The sequence below is a fragment of the Platichthys flesus genome, chromosome 15, assembly GCF_949316205.1.
Source record: "Platichthys flesus chromosome 15, fPlaFle2.1, whole genome shotgun sequence".
Lineage (NCBI taxonomy): Eukaryota > Metazoa > Chordata > Actinopteri > Pleuronectiformes > Pleuronectidae > Platichthys > Platichthys flesus.
In genome coordinates this window covers 15,056,080-15,078,843 of record NC_084959.1, presented here as the reverse complement: position 1 = coordinate 15,078,843, position 22,764 = coordinate 15,056,080, and the positions used below count along the sequence as shown (strand labels likewise).

Here is a 22,764-nt window from a genome sequence, read left to right as displayed (position 1 = left end):
GAGGAGGAAAGGCGAAGAGGGGTGAGGGGAGCCTTTGAAATCACAGTCGAATCTTTGGTATTAGTGCCCACTCACACCAGCTTTGGAGTGGCATTAACCTTTCCCGGAAGGCAAAATTCAACACATGTGGTTTTCAAATTGTCTGCACCCACTTTGTTTGGTACAACCCCCCCCCCCTCCCCCCAACAAATACTGCGGCGTGAAATGCAGTCTGTCTGAAATTCAATCAAAATTGTATTCATTAAGCCTTTACAACGGCAGAAACCCCCGCTTACTTTTTCACAAAATTTGATAATCCAGAACAATCTGTTAATGAGCAATGGCGTTTAGTGAAACAAACATTAAAACAACCTTGCCTTGAGGAGGACGTGTTATTCATATCCATTTTTTCATGCTTTATTTTACAATGTTTTATCTCTCCCTGAGCGATCACTTTGTCGGCATCAGTAATGCCTATAAATCCTACTGTGGAGGAGATTAGTCTGCGAGAATCGCTGCTGCCTGCAGTAATTAAAATTCTGCTGGATGGCCCGGGTTTCTGCCGCCGTCATCTCCCCCCAAACATCACTCACTGTCTGTCTAACTCACTCTCTCTCTCTCTCTCCTTTCGTCCTTTTGTCCCTCTCAGAAGTTCTAATCAATTACAGTGCATTTCAAACTTGGTAACACCCGTCTTTTTTCGTGCGGAATTGGACGATAAGCGGGACGAACAAATAGCTTTTTCTCCCACCAGAGATTTCCAATGACAGCCATTGGACAGACATCTTTTCTCAGGGTTGGTGGTTGTGCTGGTGTACAGTATGTGAAAGTGAAAAGATTTCTCTGGCTTTTCAAAAAAGGCAGGTGGCAGAGAACGACCGGTGTTTGATTAAGGCTGGGTGAGACATTTAAATTCACAACATGACGGGCAAACAAAGTCTATTGACTCGTATTGATTGGCTGTTTAAACTATTATTCTGCAGCACAAATCTTCTGCAGCGAGGTTTAAACGTATTTTTTTGTAAGAAAAAAGATGTTTACTTGTCAATAATATATTTAGAATTGTACGTTGCTCATCATTTTCTCTCAACAGACGCAATCTTCACAAATGTGTAATTGCAAAGGGGCGTATCGGATCGACATGAAATGAGAAGAAAATAAACAATACTTCTAGAGCCAGGCAAAAGTCTGAACATTTGAAGAAAGACAAAACACTTTCACCGAAAAAGAGAACAATTATTAAAACAATAACAAAATGATCAAATCATTGTAAGGTGGCATTGTAAGCTTGACAATTGCATTCAATCACAGATGGAAGGAAATGCTATTGTGCGTCCTGTTGCAACATCAGCTCTATGCCGAGTCTGTGCAAACTCTGAAGCTTGTTTCTGACAAACTGCTTAATCATTTCAAATATTCACAACAAAACTTGTGAATCATTGCACTGGACCAATGCAGCAGTTTATATAATCTGTGGATGGCCTCTGCCGATCTGTCATCATTATCATCATCTCAGAGAAAAACTGTGTTTTCTTCTCAAACAATAACTTGACATGCAACACAGGACATTTAACAAATGACTGTAGTGAGACCTTGACTTTTACTTCCTTAATTCAGAGTATTACACACACACACACACACACCGCAGTGTAACACTGTACTATATTAAACAAAATGACAAATCACTGTGCGTTAAATAAAAAGTATTTTTCTCGGCTGCTTCTCGTCTCTCAGTTTGCGACATTAAATCCATGAGCTGCCCTCTGCCCCTCTGAATGAGGAACACGGGCTCTCCGCTTGCATGTTTGGATTTCCCCTCTTTTACTTCGGCACTCATATCTAAAGTGCAGTTGTTGCAACCGATTTGATCCCGACCACGTCTTAAGAATGATCTTAACTAGATGGTACAGACGGCGATGTCCCCAACTCAGAGAAGCAGCAGTGCACTGTGAAGGATCTTTGATGACAGTAATCTGCCCTGCTTTGCAAGCTGTGCAACCCGATCGTTTATCAGACCATATAAATGGTGCCGGCGTTCCTATCTGTTTTATTTATTCCTGCTCTAGTATCTCCACTTGTTGTCTCACATGTCAGCTGCTTGTGTCTGCTCTAACACACGCCCTTTTGTCTCTGAGTTACACTGATGTTCGGATTGTTCGATAAGTCTGTGTCTCATTTATAAGTTCCCAGAGGAGTTATGAGCAAAATCCCTGAGTTTTAATCAACAACCTTGGCCGGCTCTGTCGGCAAGCCGGTTTTGTTTATGGCGCTCCGTGACCTTTTACGGGCCATAAAACTCCACCTGTGCCAATCTCTGTGTCGACGTAGGGTCATCGCTTCATCAGTTATCTCTCTGCTATAACGGCAACGTGACCTAAACTCTCTCTGTCCTCAGCCATCAGACTGAGAGAGATAGATGGTTTTATCTGTATATGTAGCCACTGCGCTACACGTGCTGATATAAATTCGGCTGATAAGAGGAGCACTTTACAGGCCAGTCGGCAGGTCGGGGCTGCTGCTGAGTTTCCCTGTGCAGCATTGAAAAGAGGAGGAAATAAGATCGTCTGGCTGAACCCAAAGTTAACTGAGATGAGCCCAGTAAACGACAACTTATTTAAATATTTGGCAGTTTAAGTAACAGAACGCATTTGTCTGTATGAACTCCATGTTCAAGATCCCGCCTCGAGCCTCTGCTCTCAGGATGAACCTCCTCACCAGATTATCACGGTGCACTGTGCGACACGTCCCTCATCCTCAGACCTCAATCCAGAGAGTCAGCCATCAGCACTGAGCTTGATTACAAGATGGCAGAGGCCATCGATTGAAGAAACGGTTTAGTGGAGTGAGCGACTGGCGGTCTGGATTGGAGGAGAACCGCACGATTTATTTAGTTTTTGAAATCCTTCAGGACGAGCTGCACAGGATGCCAATTAATTCCAGTGGGCAAAACATCTTTAAACCTTGATGGAAAAACCGATGTATGAACCTTTACTCTTCATTTTTACAAAAAATGCATAAAACGAAAGTCGGCGTATTGAATCTTACTTTTTGTCCGTAAACATATTTTCTTTGGCATATTAATATTTCATTTAGATTCCTAATCCCTCCAGTCTTTTGCATGAAGCTTTTTTAAATCTCCCTTCTTTTTTTATTTTACTCTGACCTCAAAACATTTCGTTAGCGTGTGTGTGTGTAAGTGACTTTGATTCGGGTGCAGCACATTAAAATAACGGCGACGAGGTCCGATGCTCTCAGGCTCCAAGTCAGACTAAATCTCTCAAACACAAAACACTTTTTTATTTGTTCGCTTCCCCAGGAGAGGCTTTGAAACCGCGATGATACGTTGCTGTGAAATGAGAAACAGCAACTCGTTCGGGCTCGGTTAAGATCAGCATTAGCATAAACTCCATGTGAAGAGCCGTGCACGAGGGGAGCTGTCCCCTTAACCTTGCGACTGGCACCGCCTGCGGCACCGACCCACCGGCGTGTCGGACCTGCCTCGCTCAGTAACTCCCCTGCAGGACGGAGCAGACAGGTGTAGCTGGAGCTGTGTGTGGCTGCAGGTTGATTCAGTGGTGATGACAGCGGATGCTATAACGAGCCCTTAACATTGCCCCTGTCATATTTAACTGTTTAGGTCGCAGGCTGCTGTGACACCGAGGCCCTATTTAAGACCTGTCTCCGGGCACTCACACTCAAAACTAATAAATGCTGGGTCACTCAATTTTGCCATCACTCTGAATTTAATTTAAAAAGGAAAAAAAATCATTATTTGACACTGATCTTTATCCCCAGAACAAATAGATATATTTAAGGCAACGTGATGATTTAGAATAGGGCTTGCAGTAACTGTTTGCTTCCTTTATTTCTGCTGAAGCATGGGACAAATGTCAGGGTAAGCTCTTTTTCCACAGGAAGCTGAACTCATCAAACATTTAACAATGAGACAATGTGTATCACATAGTATCTGTTCCCATTAATGATGGCTGGGATGTTTTCCCCGCTGCGGGTAGATCTGCCAAGATTGAAAGGATTAGACCCGGGTTTTATTTTCCATGGTGCTGCAAACCGCTTAACCTTGCATTGCGGTGACAACCGTTCTCCACTCAGATTAACCAGCGAATGTTCACACTGGCCAGATGCACTCTGGGACAGTGCATGTTTGCTGTCCTGTGCAGGACTGATAACAATTATTATATTCCACAGAAATAAGGTCCGGATCGCAGAAGAGAGCTTAAACATTTATTATCGAGCTAAAAGCAGCATTAAAAGTGAACAGCAGGAGCAAACTTCAGACCAATGTCTTCCACAAGGAAAATAAAACACAGTGAGAGGTATCCCTAAGTGAAGGGTTTTAATTCTGAAAAGTAATTTATCAATCAGGAAAAGGAAATGTATCTTTTTTAATTTGATCAAAGATGATGTGTCCTCCAGATAGTGCCAGTTTCATAATTCTCCCTCTTCACTTAATTAATACCTCAGGTACTGATATGTTTCATTCAATGCCAGAAATCATTTCATAGCTGTAGTTTTTCAGTTATTCAGAAAGTTGATATTCTAATTTCAATTTGAACTTTTAATTTATACTCTCTCCTACTATTAATATGCGCTTGAACTGTTTCCCACAAGGCTTCAGCCAAGAGCGATTGTGGAGAGCAGAAATCTGATTACACAAATATCTGACTTAATCTTTTCATGTATGAAGAAGAAAAAATCCATCTAAGCCAAATATGGGGAATGATGATTTCTTTTCCCCTTTTAAATCCGAAGGTCAGAGAAGTAACATGTGATTTGAAATGTGCACTCAGTTAATAGAACGGCGTTTCAAATGATCTATAACCCTGAAGTTGAAATGAAAACATTTCTTACACAGAGAGTGCTTGCAATAGTTTCCCTGAGATGCATCAGAGAATCACATATGGTGCCATGCCACATTTGCTGTCTTTCATGCATTACCTTGTTCAAGTAAAGATGTTTAAAAATGTACATTTTCACAATAAAGCAGAAAAGTAAAGAAAGCTCCACATCAACATAGGATATCTTTCTCTCTGTTCACACCATGCTGTTGCAATCCCAAACAAGTCATCGCTGAAACAGAACAACAAAGTTGAGATTATTTTATTCTGAGGTTTGCATTTCAGAGTAGGATGTGTTGCACTGCATTGTATTTGTAGCCATGTGATTATATCCTTGTTATTCTCTCTACATGAAATTTACCTTGTGCTATAATTTAGTGTGCAATTTAATTAATTGGAATCTGGCATTTATTACTTTTAATCTTGAACAAAACACCCTTCAAACAATCCTTCCATTTCACTGATGCCTTCATCCCGACCTTTACCGTGTACACTTTGTGTACGTGGGTTCTGTGGGACGGCTCAGCAGTGATGAGGACTGACATTTGTGATAAATGCAGTGACCATAAACTGTCACATCACAGCAGAACCCGCCCCCCGGCCTCTCCCGGAGTTACACTCGGCACCCTTTCCCCCCCTGTCTCTAGTTCGTGCAGCGCCCCCCCCCCTTCGGCCCTGCGCGCGTCTGATGCGTTGGACACACTTGGTCAGGGTTCACTTTGATAGCAGCTAAAGTGAGTCACATAGTGGCCAAAGGCGTCAGCAGCCAGTGTTAGTCACCATCTCTTCACCTCGCCAACCTAGAAGCCTGTTTCGACTAGAAACCTTGGACGAACAGCAAATGCAAAATTGTGCAGGAAGATTTTTTCGTATGTGTCCTTTAAAGACACGAAGGACACCGCGGGGAAAGTGGATGACAATGGGCTACTGACATCAGGTGGCACACGCTTTTATTCTTTTCATCTCCCATTCATTCACCCACTTTATCACTCGCTGACAAGTTGTCACTCTCTCCGAGTCTTTTGTCCTTTTGAAAAAAAAAAAACCACGCTGAATTAGTCACCCTGCTTCATGCATGATACTGCCACTGTCGGTCCACTTCACTTTGAAAGCAGATAAGAGAGAAGTTTTTGGGTCATGTTTGTGGAAACCTGCCAGAGGATACTGATCAGCGCTGATAAGGTTTTTCATCACCCCCCCCCCCCCCCCCCCAAAAAAAAATGGAATATTGAGAGTTTCAGCTCTTAACTTTTCTCTAAACCTCTAATGTGAACAGATCTGTGAGAAAAGCAAGGTTTGAAACAGGCTGACATGTGACTGAATGAACAGTAGATGCTGTCCTCCGGTGAAATCTGTTGCAAGAATTACGAGATGCGTCCTGAACGGCAAGGTGTCCCTGCAGTGCAGAATGCAAGAGAACAATAACAAAACATCAGAACATAATTTTGTCATTTTCCTTACTGGGCGGCATTGTGGGGCAGTGGTCAGCACCTCACAGCAAGAATGTTAGTGATTCAAATTCCAGATCGGTCGGGGTCTTTATGTGTTGAGTCTGCATGTTCTCTCCGTGTTTGCCTAGGTTTTTCCCCGATTCTCCGGCTTCCCCTCACAGTACAAAGACATGCAGGTTGGGGTTAGCCTAAGTTGATACGCTGGAGACCTGTCCTAGGTGCACCCCACCTCTCCCCCAATGTCAGCTGGGATTGGCTCCACCCTCAACCACGACCCTTAAAGGATGAGCGGTATGAAAAGTGAATGCATGGATGGATCCATCTTACCTACAGCCTCTAGTGGTCAATTTCACAATCTGAAAAAGAACCACAACAAACCTGCACTTCCCTCACCTGCAGGTTCAAAATGAATGGAAGCCTACCAATCTGAGGGAAAGAGATTACATGGCAATGAACAACGCTTTTACTTTGGCAGTTTGATTGTGCAGCACACCTTTGATTGTGCAGCATAACGATAGCACATCACGGATCATCACGGCGCTGGAGTTGAAAGGGAGGCTTGTGTGTGTTTAAGCTGAAGAAAACTAATGTTTCTCTCGTGCTTTAAATCAAGAACTGTTCATCTTCTATCTCGCCACGTAGCTTCAGAATAAACAAACAGCTGCCGATGCGAGCTTCCGCTTTGATGTATGTCTCTCGCGTGTGCGGTGGCACGTGGGTTCACGTAGTCGTGGGTGTTGTGGCCACCTGCTGTCTTCAAATGATCTTGAGGAGCTGCGCTGGATTCTCAACAGGGTTTCAAACAGAGGCACACAAAAGAGACCCGAGAGGGAAGATTTCCCTCATTGCTAGAGAATTGCCAGTAATGTGTTGCCTCTCACCAAATACTCCACGTTTCTGTTATTTGTGTGCAAGTCGGTCCAGGTGGTATCAATCATTCATTGTGTTTTACAATGCAAATAAATTACAGTAGATTTACATCAAAAGGCGGACACAGCTTTCAGTGTAGTCACATGCTGCCCATTTGTTTTAGGAGTGGAGAAACACTGAGACTCTTCAGATCCACGATAAGTTCACATAAACATGTTTGGATTAGAATAAGTCAAGACTATCTCACCAATATTAAAAATTCCATGTAAATTATTATTCTAAAGTGGATGTGTTTTTGCATAAGTAATAGACACCAGAATGTACAGAGAACATTTGTTAAAAAAATATATATATAAAAAATGTTTATATAATATGTTATATAAACTAATTCCCCCTCACTGATTTTTATCATGCATTCCTCTTTAGGTATAGTAGTGTCCCATAACTATACCCAGTGAATTATGTATGTAGGAAGCGTTGTTCTGCATCTTAGGTTTTGTGGGTTTAGCAGCCCCCCCTTTAAATAACATCACCATAGTAGCACAATGAAAAGGAAACACTACCTCATCATTTATTTTTTTGTAAAGAGAATAATATATATTTCTAGGACAAATACACAATTTCAATCTCTGCTCTAAGTTTTATTCAACCACAATATCAGACATTTATATTGTAGAGCTCTTTGTTATTGTGTGATTAACAGAACAAAATCAGAATCTATTATTATTTATACCTTTCAGGTAAAAAACTAAATACATCTGCTCCAAACAGTTCATGAGGAGTTTCAAGTTTGGAGAAAATTTTATGAAAACTGTAAGTGTGATAAAACCTGCACAGCTACAAAGGATGGTGTCATCTGCATATAATCAATGTACAAGCCTTTAAATCAGAAATAGAGCAGCACAGAGTCGTCTGTGATCTAATACTTAGGATATTGATGAGCATAGAAGTAGCAGAAATAGTGCTAACTTATAAAGGAGATATAAATAAATGTGTGAATAATAATGATAAGGATAATAATTTCCGTCATTCATTAACAAGTGACCCAGTATTTGCCAGGACAGGATATTTGACACTGGGCGACAATCTTTTAAATCAGATCTGTCACCACATTTATTAAGAGGATGGAGATAGGCAGTAGTCACAATTATCTGAATAAAACTAGAGGTAAAGCAACGATAGCAAATATGAGCTACAAGCAGCTGTGCTATAAAATGTCAAAGACAATTGTTCCACTTTGTTACTTTTCATGCATGACCGTTGCTTTATCCCAGTCGAAATATGAATGTTTGATAAAGATAAATTATAACAGTTTTTCTCTTAGTACAGTAATGTGTTTGATCGTTGTTGCTTGCAGAGATCTATAATTAATCTAACTAAATTAATGATGCACAAATATAATGCCACCCACACAACAGTTTATTTTCATCAGGGAGGGTGAGAGCATAACGACAGAATGGAACATTTCAAGATTTCCACCGAGCTGAAGCAGACAAATGTTTAAAGATGTATATTATCAGTGGTGTGAGAAAGATGGAAGGTTTAGGCTCTAAAATGTCTTTTCCGGCCCTTAAATCCACTCAGGCTAAGCCACTTTAATTTCCTCTCTTTTATTTTTTCCCTCTGTGCTCTTCCACACAGATTTGCTCTTGCACCACATGTGTTTGTAGATCCTCTTAGGGTAGCCAGGCTTGAAATCCAATTTTGGTGAAGCTATAAAGTACAAAATAAACGAATAGATAAGTAAAATAAAATAAAGTTTAGAAACTGTGATGATTCTTTTCATTTCTCTGGTGCCAGTGGAAAACAACTATGCACCTTAGGTGCAGTGAGAGGTGTTCTTGAGATTGTACACTTGAAGTCAACAGTGCTAATGTAAAGTTTGTTTGCAAAAAAACAACAGCTTGCCAAGAGACTCGTTCATCACCTGGGTTTTGTTTTTGCCATCTGCCAGCGCCTCAATTTTATTGGTTCTACTGATTCTCTCCAGTTACGTGGCGTGGTAATTTACAGCACTTCATAAAAACGTGCTCTCGCACCGTGAGGTGGAGCCCTCCCCTTCTGGGAGAAGTTTAAAACGGCTCAGAGCCGAGTATTTGGAATCTCTCAATCATGAGTTCACTGCTCTGCCAGTCACATTTATTACGGCAATAATGTAGATTTACAAATAGATAAAGCATCTATGGCGAAATATCCTCTTACTGTATGATTGCTTTAATAAAAATGTACCAAAAAACTGCGTTAAAAGTCAAGGTGATCAATAAATGTGTACTTTCTTTATTTATGAATGAAAATTGGCCTTAGACCCAGCTTATAGCAGAGTCATCATATCTCCTCTTATTATCAATGAAAGTATCATGTTGTATTTGATCCGCCCAGAGCATATCTCAATCTGGCCTTTTCACGTTATGTAAAAAACTGTCTTCAACAAAAACACATTTCAGTCAGACAGCTCACGTTCAAATGTTTATTTCAACAGTAGAACATGTTAGTTTTTGGTGTCTAGGCTCCGACTTCATCACCCCCCAGATATGATCACATATATGATGGGGGGGGGGGGGGGCGGGGTGAGCAACACGTTGGAGGCTACAGATGCACGCTGGGCTGGTGCAGGGGCTGAAGCCACTGGCAGCAATACTGACGCAGCAGCGGGGGGCAAGCAAAGGGACTGATGGGGAGTTTTCTCACCTTAAATAGACAGCTAATAGGGTGGGTGTGTACTATCGATGGTTGTGGAGGTATGTCCCGTGGTGTTTGTCACGTGATTGGAGCAGCTCAGCCCGGGTTGGCTGCCTGAACGAGCTCGCAGGCGTCGCTCCATTAATGTGAGAGAACAGGTCTGATCCTGAATTGCCACAGGTTGCTGACGGATTAGTAAACCAGTGGATAACAAATACGTGTCGCTTCTGGAGTGGAGGGTTGCGAAAGAAATTTTTTAGCTGCTCCTTTCTTTGCGAGAGGTCAGTGAACTGAGGTAAACTTCATTTGTGGCTACACACAGTAAAATTATATTCTGACCTGTGGTAAACGTTACTTGTTTCAGTCTGGTTTATTTATAGATTTTAATTTTTTGTTGATCGCTACATACATTTCTAAAATTCCTTTCAAGTCACCCAAAAAATTACAAGCACAATTGACCTTTTTTAAAATGTACAGTAGACTTAAAGTGTATGTCTCGATATACGTCTCAAATCGTTTTCTGTGAAACCACTTGACATGATAACATTGAGTAGATTCAAAATAAATGATTAAATTTGGCAGAGTATTATATATTTCATTTATATAGTTTGACTTCAAATTCCTCTGAATTTATAAAATTAATTACAGAATTGCGTTTGCTGTTTTAAACTTGTGGGCGGTTTAAAAAATGTATCAGCAGGAGGTGGAGGTGTTGGGAAACAACAGCTATTAGAGACCACATGCTGCTCATTTACTCTGATGATAACAGAGCGGTGGTTCATACATTTTTAAGAAACCGCACATCAGGAAGTGTTTACTAACATGTGTGTGACAATGCCAGCAGTGCTGCATATCCCGAGTGTTGATATATCCAACACTAACTGTAGAGTAAAGGTTGAGCTCTTGATTGAGCACCTTTTAGTTAAATAACACTCGATTAACCTGCGGATGTGAAACACGCGTTCTCCTTCCGAGCGGCGGTTCCTCCTCGGCTCCGAAGGGTCCTGGGTCTGTCAGACCTGTACTGGCAGCAGCATCATCCATCACTGTCAGGGTTGATCTTGTTTCCCCTCACCTCCCAATAGGCAGCTCGTGTTTTGGTTTACAGCGTTTATGTTTCCAGACTTGTGCACTCACAGGCCCTCACCTGGCTTTGCTCTCTGCCATCCCCCCTGCCAAAAAGCATAAAACTAATTTCAGCATTACATGCAGCCAGCATATTAAAATGCGCCTGCTCCAAGACATCTCTCGCTCCCTCTCCCTCTCTCCTTCATCTCTCCCTCCAGGATTTAGCTTATTATTATAGTTTTTTTCTGTATTTCACATTCAGAATCTGGTTTTGAGATTGCTGTGAAAAATGTTCTTTAAATTGCTGAGATTCCAGGCAGTTGTAATCGATAACATTTTTGAAACGCTAAATGGATTTTCATTGTTAAGAAAGATACGAGTTTTATTTTAACAACTACTGTTACGAGTCTGAATCCAAAACCTGCTACAATGGTAAAAAAAAAACAAAAGTGGAAAACAATTTTTTTTTGCCACAGCTGTCCAACTGACACTAAAAAGAAATGTTTCTAAAACTATCAATCAGAGGGCTGAACACAATCAAAACGAAAGCTCAGGTGTAAGAAGTCAGGCTGTAGTTTAGATCAAAGCCCCCCCTCCAAGAAAAAAACACTTCTGTTTAGGTGAATATTGGCTCTGCAATTAGATGCGGTTTTCAAAAGTGTTTCTGTCACGTCTATAGCGAAGAAAATAACACCTCCCTGTGAGAGTGAACACCTAATGACGGGCCTTTCTAACTTAGCCGCGTGGCTGGCTTTCCTTAAAAGAGATTGCACCGTCATCTGTCAAAAACACACAACGACTTCCAAACACATTGTGTCTCTGCTCTCTGGACTCTCCCTCTCTCTCCCTTTCTAGCCCCTTTGACCAATTATGCCTTATTTTGCTCGCTCGCCTCAGAGGAGTGCACAGGGGAAAAGAAAAAAACTTGTGCCGCTCACATTGCCCTAGTTGACTCTGGCAGACGTAAGTGCCAAAGAAATGTGAATTCTGCCTGACAGTCGGCTCACACCCCCTCCTTCCAACCAATTGAGAAAGTTAAGGTTCACACTTGAATATAATCTTCTTTGGACTCCTTCAGCGATATTAAGCCCAGTTTTTTTATATCTCTCTTTTCCATCGCCAGCTTTCTTTTTTGAGACAACAAAACAAAGAGAAGCAGATTCCCTGCATGCTATTCTGTGCACACTCTGCATTTGATATCTAACAAATGTCTTATGAAGATATAATATTCATGACATGATTATCTAACAACCTCCTCATGGCAGCATTTGTGGAAATTAGCAGCACTGGCCTGGGGTCAGAGATCAGAAGCCTGGGACCACAAACTTGATCCCGTCAAATCCTCCGACTGATCGTTAGATAAAAGTATCACGAAGCTGTGCTCTATCATCCTGTAACATGACTTAGCACGACTATTTAGTTTCTTTATAAAAATTATTGACAACTCAAAAATTTGACAAACATAGTGTACATGTGAATTCGCAGACTCTGTAGGTGTGTTTTATTAAATTTCAGATTCCTGTGAATAGAAATGAGCCAAAATGTTGTCTGGACCTAAAACAACAGCCACCTGTTTTGAGAAATGTTCGATTCCTCTGAAGGCGGAGCCTCAGCTTCCCAAAATATTGGCTGTTGCCCGGCAGAGGCTAATTCATCGACAAAAGCCAATGGGATCCATCATTGGATCATCTCAGACAGAACGCTGTAGAACAATGAGACACAATTACATTCAGTCTTAGATGTGAGCAGGGTTGTGCGTTTGATGCACAAGTGGAAAAGTCATAAAACAGGATTTGAAGTGTGTGGCTGTTTGTGTTTGCGTTGCGAGCGCAGCTGGGGGCACAGATCCCACCATGAAGGAACAAATGGAACAGCTGGTCAGGTTCATGGTTAACTGTTCTGGGCCTGAAGTGAGGATGTTCAGGACACAGGCGAGAAACCGTGTGTCTGCTTTATGGAGAACGCCGGGAGGCCGGTTTACACGAGTGTTTTTTGGCGAGTGAATGTGAGCAACGTGGGCAGTTGTGGTGTGGAGTGAAGTAAACGTAGCCAGAGTGAAGTGAGCATCGAAGTTACCTTGAAGTTTGTCTCGTTTATCTTTTGCATTAATTGTCTTGGTGTCTTAAGGTTCTCTTCCATTCTGCTGCCAATAACAGACCGAGCGGGGCCACCTCACAGATCTCTCCCCCAAGGCCTCGCCACACACCGCCTTGCTTTCACAAACACCTGACAACATGGACACAAGAGGACTGCATCTGTTAACAGAGGCGACACATGGAAGAACAACAAAGACTTGTTATTGTCAGCGTGTTTACCCGGCGCTTTCAAAAGGCTTCCGCCGGGGGAAGAAAAGTGGAGACGTTTCTTGAGACAGAAATTCCTCAGTACGTGGCGTGTGACTAATTCGCCGGCGTAACAGTCGTTTCCCGTATTGGCGGGTGTAATCGTTGTACATGGTGCATGTCAATCTATGACACGTAACAGATAAGGTTGAAAATCACCCAGTGTTGTCCTTTGGTAGTGTTCCTTCCTGGAGCTGATGGATTTGTTGGGGCTAGGAAATGGTTTTGAGAGAGGGACAGGGTGCACGCCATCAATCCACGCGCTCGTAATGTCAACGCTATGCAGGACATAGAGACGATTTGAAGGAAAGACAATAATTCCGCTTATTTAATCTGTCTTTTCTCGATTTTCCTCCACCTTCACAACCGCTGAAGCATTTAGTGAATTCGTCGCGACGCAGTAATCCGCCACAGATTTCAAAGTTGTAGGTCTTGTTTCACCCAGAGCTCCCTAATTGACTCCACCATGGAGTAAATGAGAAGAAAATGAAAAGATAAATTACTCTAATGGAAGGAAATGAAGTGTGAAAAGAGACATTCCTCCCAATATTTTCTAGAAGGCGGCGCGTCAGTAAATTGAAATACAACAAGGATTCCGGCTCCTATACGAGACACATTTTTGCCATGATTACAGAAATGATGTAATTTTAATAACCAGCGTTTGTACAAGGAAACATGCGCTCATCATTTAGTTCCCTGGTAGAAAGAAGGAAAACGGATGTTTAGATGCAGGAAAAATAGGAATAAATGCGCTATTGGGATTACAAATGAATTAAAACACATTATTACCCTTAATATGGCTTCAACCCCTCACCACACAGTTCAGATTTGCTTAAGGTCGACCCATTTACCCTCCGCAGCTTTACTGCTTTGCAGTGGATTTCATGCAAATAGCGGTGACGGGCGGCTCTGTTTTCGTAATGCTCCGGCTTAAAGGTCAGGCCTTATGAGTTTCCCCCCAGCACCATTAATAGACAGTTTGTTTAAAGCCTGTCTGAAGGACAATGCCCAATGAACCGGAACATAGACAGGCCATATTAAATGAAAGGGAAAAGTTTTGGTTCCGCTCAATGAAGTCAAAGGGCAGATGGAGGATGAGAGCGCGTCTCATCTCAATATGCTGTTATCTTCGAGACTCCGAACCCAGACAGCTTCGACGTCGGCGTATCTATGCAGCTAGGGTTGGTGGTTTTTAGTCTGTAAATTACTGTGATCGGGAACAGAACTGTGACCTGGTAATTTTTTGTTTGTTCTTTGCAAAGCTTGTTCTTTCAGCCGGTGCGCACCTAATTCAATTTGCTTCATTCGCTTGCGTCGATCTCTTCAAAAATGTATTTCCACTTTCGTGCACCTGTCACACCCCAAAACCAAATTAAATTATCAATTCATTAAGTTGAATAATGGAATCATTTATCAGTGTCAGCCCATTATTTTCCGTAGTCTCTCCTCGTTGCTTTATGCAAACAAGTGTGGAATCGGCACACGCCCGAGGAATCGCAGCAAATGCCGGGCAACAGGAAATTTTCACCTCAGGTACTGAAATGGATTCGTGAGCGCAAAGCTCCAGGGGGGAGCCCATGAGGAGCCCAGGAGGAGCCCAGGAGGAGCCATGTAGAGCGATCTGAAGGCTTCGTATCTGAGCCCAGTGGAAGCAGCTTATTGATTTGCTTGTCTAGTGGCTCTCTGTAATAATAAGGAAATAAATCCCCCTGGATATAAGGAGATTGATGTCAATCAGCCGCCTGCCTCAAGTGTGCCTTGTCCCATCTTATTAGCGCTCCGTCTGTGCACTGAGGGTTCACTGATGACTCCATTGATATGCAACTCGAGAGTGGAGGCTGTCTGTAGCCGTCTTGAGGAGGATTCCCCTGTGATTGCTCACCCTGTCATCTTCGCAGACGGATAAATTCGAAGGATCCTCGAGAATTGTTCAGAGTGATATACGAGAGTTTTTTTACTGCACTTTTCAAAACCACTCACAATTAGAACACCTTTTATTGTAAACATGTCACTAGAGGTGAGCAGACGTGCTTCCTGATTCCTTTACTCATGCCAAAGAAAAGCAAATAAGAAGCTCAGTTAAGATACGGCACAACATCCTGTTACGTTACACTGACGAAAGGAAATGGTTAAGCAAACAACACATTCGAATAACACTGTTAATTCATGTGTGTGTTACCATTAGAGATAATCTTTTGGTGTTGGTTTATATATATATTATATAATATTCTGTATAATCTGTGATAAGATGTTTAGAGCTCATCAGCCGATATTACTGGAATCATTGCTGATCTTTTATATACAGCAGCCATTATATCGTTGAAAATTCCTTCCTTCCTAAAGAAGATATTGGTAACGGGCAGTAAAGATTATGCCCGGACAAAATTAAAACTGTGATAGTTATGTATTTACTTTCCTCAAGTTTCCATGCGCCCATCCCAGGTCTCCCAGACTAGTTCTACCACAACTCTCACCTTTGTCTTGATGAGTTTTCACTGCACGTGACATGTCTGATTTCTTTTGCATCTATAACTAAGAGGGGGCTACATATTTAATCTAGTTTTAAAACAGGGTTATACATTAGCAACAAGGATGGTGTGTGACATGATTGCTGGAGGTGATGGAGCACATGGGCACAGTAGGCTCCTTTAGAACATACTGCGTCCCATTTTCTTCCTATGAGACCTGAGCATATCCTTAATGTGTTCTCCTGAATCTGCTCGTGGAAGAAACACTTAGTGAATTTCCCTGAGGACGATAAATGGTATTTTATTGTATTTGTGCCACTGCTCAGAACAGTGTCATGTCATTTTAATTACCGCCTTTAATTTATGAATTAGCGCTAATTACCCGGCTACGCCGTTGTGTAATGAAACATGGTTACACACATATAACCTCTCGAATGTGCAGCATGGTATAGAACTTAAGCTCCACCCACTGTAAATCTAATTTTAACGTGCTGCAGAGTAACAAGCTACATTAGATTTCACATTAGCTTCCGTCTACTACACTTGCTGCAAGACATTTGCGACCACTACAAGTTCAGTAGAATACACACAACTTTCACACACGTATGATCAGTTCGTGGTTTCTTCCAGTGGGACTTGAGGACTTATAATGATAGGATGACACCTATTGTGTGAACTTGACAGAGCACATCAAGATCACTTTGTTGTGACAGTGCACTGGTTATGAAAGCATTTTACAGCACATCCATACCTGACTGGAGTCCCTCAAGCACAATAGATTTAAATTGGCTGCCCATAGGGCGTGATTTTCTAACTACGTCTGGGAACAGGTGAGAGCAGAGCCCGTCTGTGTTTACATGACATCGGGTTTTTGGGAAGAACGGTTGGGACTTTCTGAGCTTGACAGTTATTCAAGGACGGACACAGAAATGTATGGTAGAGTTAAAGCCTTATTATAGGAACAGTATACAAACTGATGGCTATAAAATAAGCAATTTATTTTTGAACAGCAAAACAATACAATCTGACATACTGGTGAACATATTTCCATCAAAAAGCTTATTCTATATGGACATTTTTAAAAGGTTTTTAAATGACATATACTCAAAACCTGAACAATGATAACCAAATTGTCCGTCTAATTGTCTGCCATGTTTTGAATCTGGTAGGGGGTTGCTTCAGCGGCGGTCAACCAGATTCCCCCGCTGCAGCCTCTGGCAAGAAACCATGTTTTATAAATATAGAGCAACATCATCTATTAACTCTCACATGCTCTGCAAATGTATCACTACTTGCTTGGAAGGCTCTGAAATGAAATTATATGGTTCTAAATGGTCTTATAAATTGTTCCCAGCTCAGATGCATTTTCGTATATGTCAGAGTTTATGTTTGTAAAAATAGTCACAGAAAGGATGTTCCATCGCATTTGCAACCATTGGCTGTGACTCATAAGAAAATGCACTTGTTAGATTTTAATATTTCCTTTTGTGTTTATTGGTTTGCATTACACTTCTATTATATATTTTTCACAAATTAAAACATAGTTGTCAGCCCCTTTCTCGGAAACTACAACTGTTAACCGTCAATTAAGTTCCAGACATGAGGACTGTGCATGGCAGCTGTAGAACATGCTCATCTGTAATCACCACAGTGAGGTCTCCAACCTGTACACATTGATCCTGTATCGATCGCTGTATGAGAAACTCAGGTTTAAGCCAGTTCTCCGCTCTTACTCTGCACTTTCACTCGATATTCTGACTGAGGGGCAGCATGGATGTTCCAAGACTGACCAACACACATGAAGACAAACAGGGTGACAAAGATTAGAAATCATGAATAACTATCATCTAAGCAAAATGATAATTCCTAGTGGTACTGTGGTGTGTATATGTTTGAGATCCCTCTCTACTTTCCAGTCATGAGGGGTGGGGCGGTCTTTTATTCTTGAATCATTTACACAGACCTCAGTTTACACTCTTCATTCTCTCTGGTAGTGAGATATGTCAAATAAGCTTAGCTTGCCTTTATAGCGCAGCTTTGGCTGCTCTTGTTGTGACAGAATAAGGCTACAAGGAAATGTCTCTCCTCCATCTTAGAACATCAAAAGGTCTTTGAATTGCCTCTGTCGCCAGGAAAGATAGATGAGGGGTTGTCGCGGCCTCAAGTAAAATGTAAAACCATGTGTCAATTCTGTCAGCCCTGGAGAGGCTTTGTAGCAAAATGGTTTACTCTTCCTCTTGAATAGGCTGATCAAACTTTTATTAGCACGCTGGATGTTGGTAGAACCACTCTCAGCAAAAGTGTTACAATGGCTGGAAATTGCTTTCAGAGTTTTATGAGCAAAGCAGCTTCTCCTGTGGCTAATATTTCCCATTTGAGAGCTAAATATATGCCTCCTGCTGTAGTTTTCCCAGGTTTGAACTTTTACCCTAGCAATAAAAGCAACTGCACTTTTAATCAGTGCAGCCTAAATGAGCTGGTCACTCGTCAATCCCATCGGCTATTGACAAGGAATTAGCCTCTGGGGGCAACCACCATTATTTGAAGGCGTCCGGTGTAGCCAGTATTTATCAGGGCCAAGACTCTGACCTGTCCTCGCCGCACAATGTTTACAGTGCGACTAGTTTTTTTTGTCATGAGTCAAATGTTTCCCCACAAAAAACAAAAACGACGATGGACTCTGGACGTAGGAGTTTTAGGTCCAGACAATATTTTGCCTAATCTCTATTAAAAGCTATCTGCAAATTAATGCAGGTAAACGAGTGAGCTGATAGCGGATGCAGTAACGGAAATCTTTCGAGCTGTAAAATCTTGTTTAGAATTTGTAGATTAGTCTATTAGAGACTGCACAAGCTTTAAAATGTCATCATAAATAGTTGCGCACCATGCACCATCAACCAGAAGTTGTACGTTTCTGACACTGTAATTTTTCCACTGCACAAATATGTATAAGGAAAGCTCAGATATATTTGCCCTGAAATGAATTTTGAGAGCTGCGACGACTGCATTTTTCTCAACCGACCTTTGACATTGAATTAACCGACCTCTGCCGCCCAGTTCAAATGAATCTTACATCTGTTTTGACCTCCATCCGAGGCTCGCTCATCTGCATGGAGCGCAGCAGCTAATAGAAAACACTCACCGTGATGATATCTCAGTCACTCGCTGCCTGTGTCAACAACATCCTTTCATCTACAAGCATGAAAAGTGCGCTGGCAGCCGCTCCGCCTCATTAAGACAAACCGTCACCCGGAATGCAAGCTAATTAAGGTGTCAAAGCAGACAGCATTGTTTCATGTAGACACGCTGTATGCACGTTGACGCATAAGAGGATTATATGAACTCCCTCAGTCTTTTCCGTGTTTACCTCAGACACCTTTTATGTCATACATCAGAACCTGTCGAATTATTTTTGATTAAAATGTCCATTTTGAAGCTGCATGTTAACCATTGCAGTATGAAGCTGCTTTTCTGCCTGCCCCTGCTCAAAAATGAATGCACCTCTGCTGGGTTTATATGAATAGTCTGGATATCTACACAAAGGCAACACTGAAAAAAAATGTCTGTAAAGGTGTAGGCATCAGTATAGGTGTTACTGGGTCGGAGCAATTGAAGATGGAACATAATATAAAGGAAAGATTTCATGTCCGCCTAAAAACAAAAATATTATCGCCATTAAATATCATGGAGCTGTTGCCTTAAACCTCTAGGAATCCATAGCACAACGTCAGAATATTAGCTGTGCCCTGCACGTCCTATTCTAATAAAGTGAAGCAGAGCAAAGTCATTGAGGTTTTACTAGAGATATGTACAGGCATCATCTCCTAATGGCCATCTTGGAGGTCTCTCACTATAAAACTAATTTTATTTTCACTTTTATGTCCCTATAAGCATTTATTCCATCTAAATGCAACTGTCCTAAAAAAAAGTATGTCAAAACAGAGGGATGGATATTGCATTAATGCCGTTATGAAAGCAAAGATTTATAGTCGGCCGTTGTATTTTGAGTCGTCCGTCATCGTCATATTAGGACGAGTTCCATCAATATTTCATTATTATTTTGTTTGGCTGTACCTTCACATATCTGCTGTATTTGTACCTCTTTCATAGCAAGGTAGAAAGAGACCCAGCCAGCACACAACAGCAAGTCAGCACGAGATCATTTCAAAACCTCCCAAAATCCCCAACGGTTTAACAAATGAGGCATAAAATCTAACTGGCAACCAGCTGGACAACATTTGATCATTTCAGAATCAAAGCCACCGAGGACACATGAAGAAGTTCATCTTCACTGACTTTCACATTGTTTGGAAAATTATACACAAAAATAAACAACCGATGCGAAGGAAAGGCAGCAGATAATAGGCTGAATATGGTAGAAAACTCTGAAACCGATATCGGGTTGTCCTTTTAGAGCTGTAAAAAAAATGTGCTGATGTTTGCAATGGGATAGATTTGAGTTCACAATGAATTTTATATGAGGCTGTACTGTACCTCCAGTTATATTTATCTAGTCACTTTCTAGTTGGGGAATCTCTGCTACTTCCTATTTCCCCTCCTCATTTAAAGGGATGACCTTGTCCTTTAACGTACAACCCTGGAGGCTGATAAGACACATGTCAGACAGGTGTAACAAACATGTGCAGCTTTAATCTTTACAGTCTGTGTTGCTTAACTCCCACTGACGGTATTACTGTGTTATTCATTGACTCGTTCAATACTCCTTAATTAACCAGTAAATGCATGTTCCTGAGGGAGACTTTCTCTGACCTATGCATTTATATATCACTTATCTATATCATGTAAACTGTTGACAATGGTGATGAGTGTAAAAAAATAAATCAATAATTTTGCAAACATTCCTTTGTGCAATTTCAATTCAGACACATTACCTGTGCAGTGCATGGAAACTTCTGGTCGAACATGATTTCTTTTCATACACAAACTTCTAAATTTCTAGTGTAGTTCATTTTAATTGAGTCATTGCACTGGTGCAATTATCTCCCTTATCTGCATGTATGGATGTTTTGCTGTTTATATCAACAGTTTTCTGGTGCGCTTGTGAAAGTTGTTAAGGAACAATTCAGTGGTGGAGTTCCTCTCCTGTGGATTGTTTTTAACAATGCCTGCACTGTGTTTGAACAAGGTGTTTGTCTTAGTGGGTTGGGGAAAAAAACAAGAGGAAGTAAGACTAGCAGCCTATAGAGGGAGACCTTGGGAAAAAAAATGGGCCTTTCATCCTTTAAGTAACCAGACTTTTTCTCAATGTTTCTCGGCTCTGAGATTTCCCTGCCAGTTGTGATTGTGGAATTCATCTTTGATAATAACCAGGCTCTTTGCGAGCCGCTTCTGACACTGTCACTAGAAATCTGCAGGACCTCTACGAGAATGTCCTTTATGGCAGTTCAATGGAATGTGCAGTATAGGGTGTCAAGTACTAAAGGGAAACTCTATATCATGACTTTAATACTTAAGATACATAGTACTATATACATATACATGTTCCAGTATGCCAACTCAGTAGACAGTAGTTTAAGTTTAAAAGCTTCTATAAAATGTATAATGGGGCAGTGTGGCCTAGGGGGTAGAGTGGTCGTACTCCAACAATAAGGTTGCCAGTTCAAACCCCACTCTTCCCCATCTGCATGCCGAAGTTTCTTTGGCAAGATACTGAACCCCTTAATGGCCCCTCATGAATGTTGAATGTACTTATTGTAAGTCGCTTTGGACAAAAGCATCAGCCAAATGACATGTAATGTAAATAATAAAGGCTTATACTGAGCCCAAGCTGCACACATACAAAAATGTATTAAGAGCTGATTAAAATGGCAACAAGATAAATGTGGAAGAATAACACAGGAGGACTGTCGCTCAGCTCATTAGGTACAGATTTAGTGGATTATAGTTTGATCTTTCTATAAATAAACTCACACACTGCTCCTGTGTACCGTATGTTGCTTTTGCAGTTCACTGGACTGTTGTATTTTGCACAACACAACCAAACTATCTTTGTTCCTTTTTCTCTCAGGGCCAAATGAAAGCAGCGATGTCAGAACCAGAACTCCAGACAGTGACGTCTTCACACACTCACCAACACAGGACACAGAGGGCGAAGTCCACTTGGTTACCACCGCCTCACCCATGAACATCCCCAACCACCGGCCCGTCCTCAAGGGAATGCTGTTTCACGAGCACCTGCTCACGAGGGACTTCCAGGGGGACCAGCATTTCTTCATGAGGGACGGCTCTGTGGCTGGGTACCCCACCATGCCAGGCTCCATGTCCGCCTTGGACACGGGAGACGCTGCCACTCAAGTGGTGCCCCACGAGGACGCCCCCGCTTTCTCGGACATCGCCAGCACTGCCACTCAGGCCGCCACGCCCTCGCTGACCACGTTCACTCCTACGCCCCCAAGGCCGCCCCTGTCTCTCCCCAAGGAGAAGCCCAGCGGGGTCAACATGGCACAGCCGACCACAGACTACCTCACCACTCAGGTGACACCGAGTAATAGAGGTTCAGGGGGGGGAAACTACCCAGTTGTTGCACCATTGTCAACGAAGATGGAGAAAGACGAAGCGAGGGAGACACCGCTAAAACACAAAAGCAGCTCTGATCGTCCTCTAACCAAGATAACTGAGGTGACCCGGGTAGAGGCCACCACCACAATGTCCACAACCATCATCACAACCACCACCATCACACAAACATCAGGTAGGCACACGCTCACGTTTTCTCTGACTTTCAAACGTTCCGGTGACTTTAAAAATGAACAACAGCAGCGATGAAATTACTCTTTCCGTCATTGTAAATTCTAAACCGAGTGTGCCTCCCCCCCAAGATTTAACACATCCTTTCCAGAGGACAGGGAAATTAAGCGTCAGGTCATCAGCATCACTGCTGTTCTATTTTACATGCGGCGCGCGGCCGTTCTTCTCTCCACCGAGGGATAACAGAGTTGCTCATGTGTCAGAAACAATCAGATTTTCCCTGATGTGTCCCGCCCGTCCTTCCCACTGCCCGCGGAGGGCTGCGGGCCCAGATGAGCAGTGT

The 22,764-nt window shown here is 42.0% G+C and overlaps 1 protein-coding gene across 2 annotated transcripts in view; it reads left to right on the top strand.

The window, feature by feature from the left end:
* Positions 1 to 22,764, top strand: part of LOC133970208 (seizure protein 6 homolog) — an 83,819-nt gene that overhangs the window by 23,120 nt on the left and 37,935 nt on the right. For both annotated transcript variants that reach the window (XM_062407088.1, XM_062407087.1), the window contains exon 2: positions 21,742 to 22,425. In XM_062407088.1, coding sequence (XP_062263072.1) covers positions 21,742 to 22,425 — 684 coding nt within the window. The remainder of the gene's footprint in view (positions 1 to 21,741; positions 22,426 to 22,764) is intronic.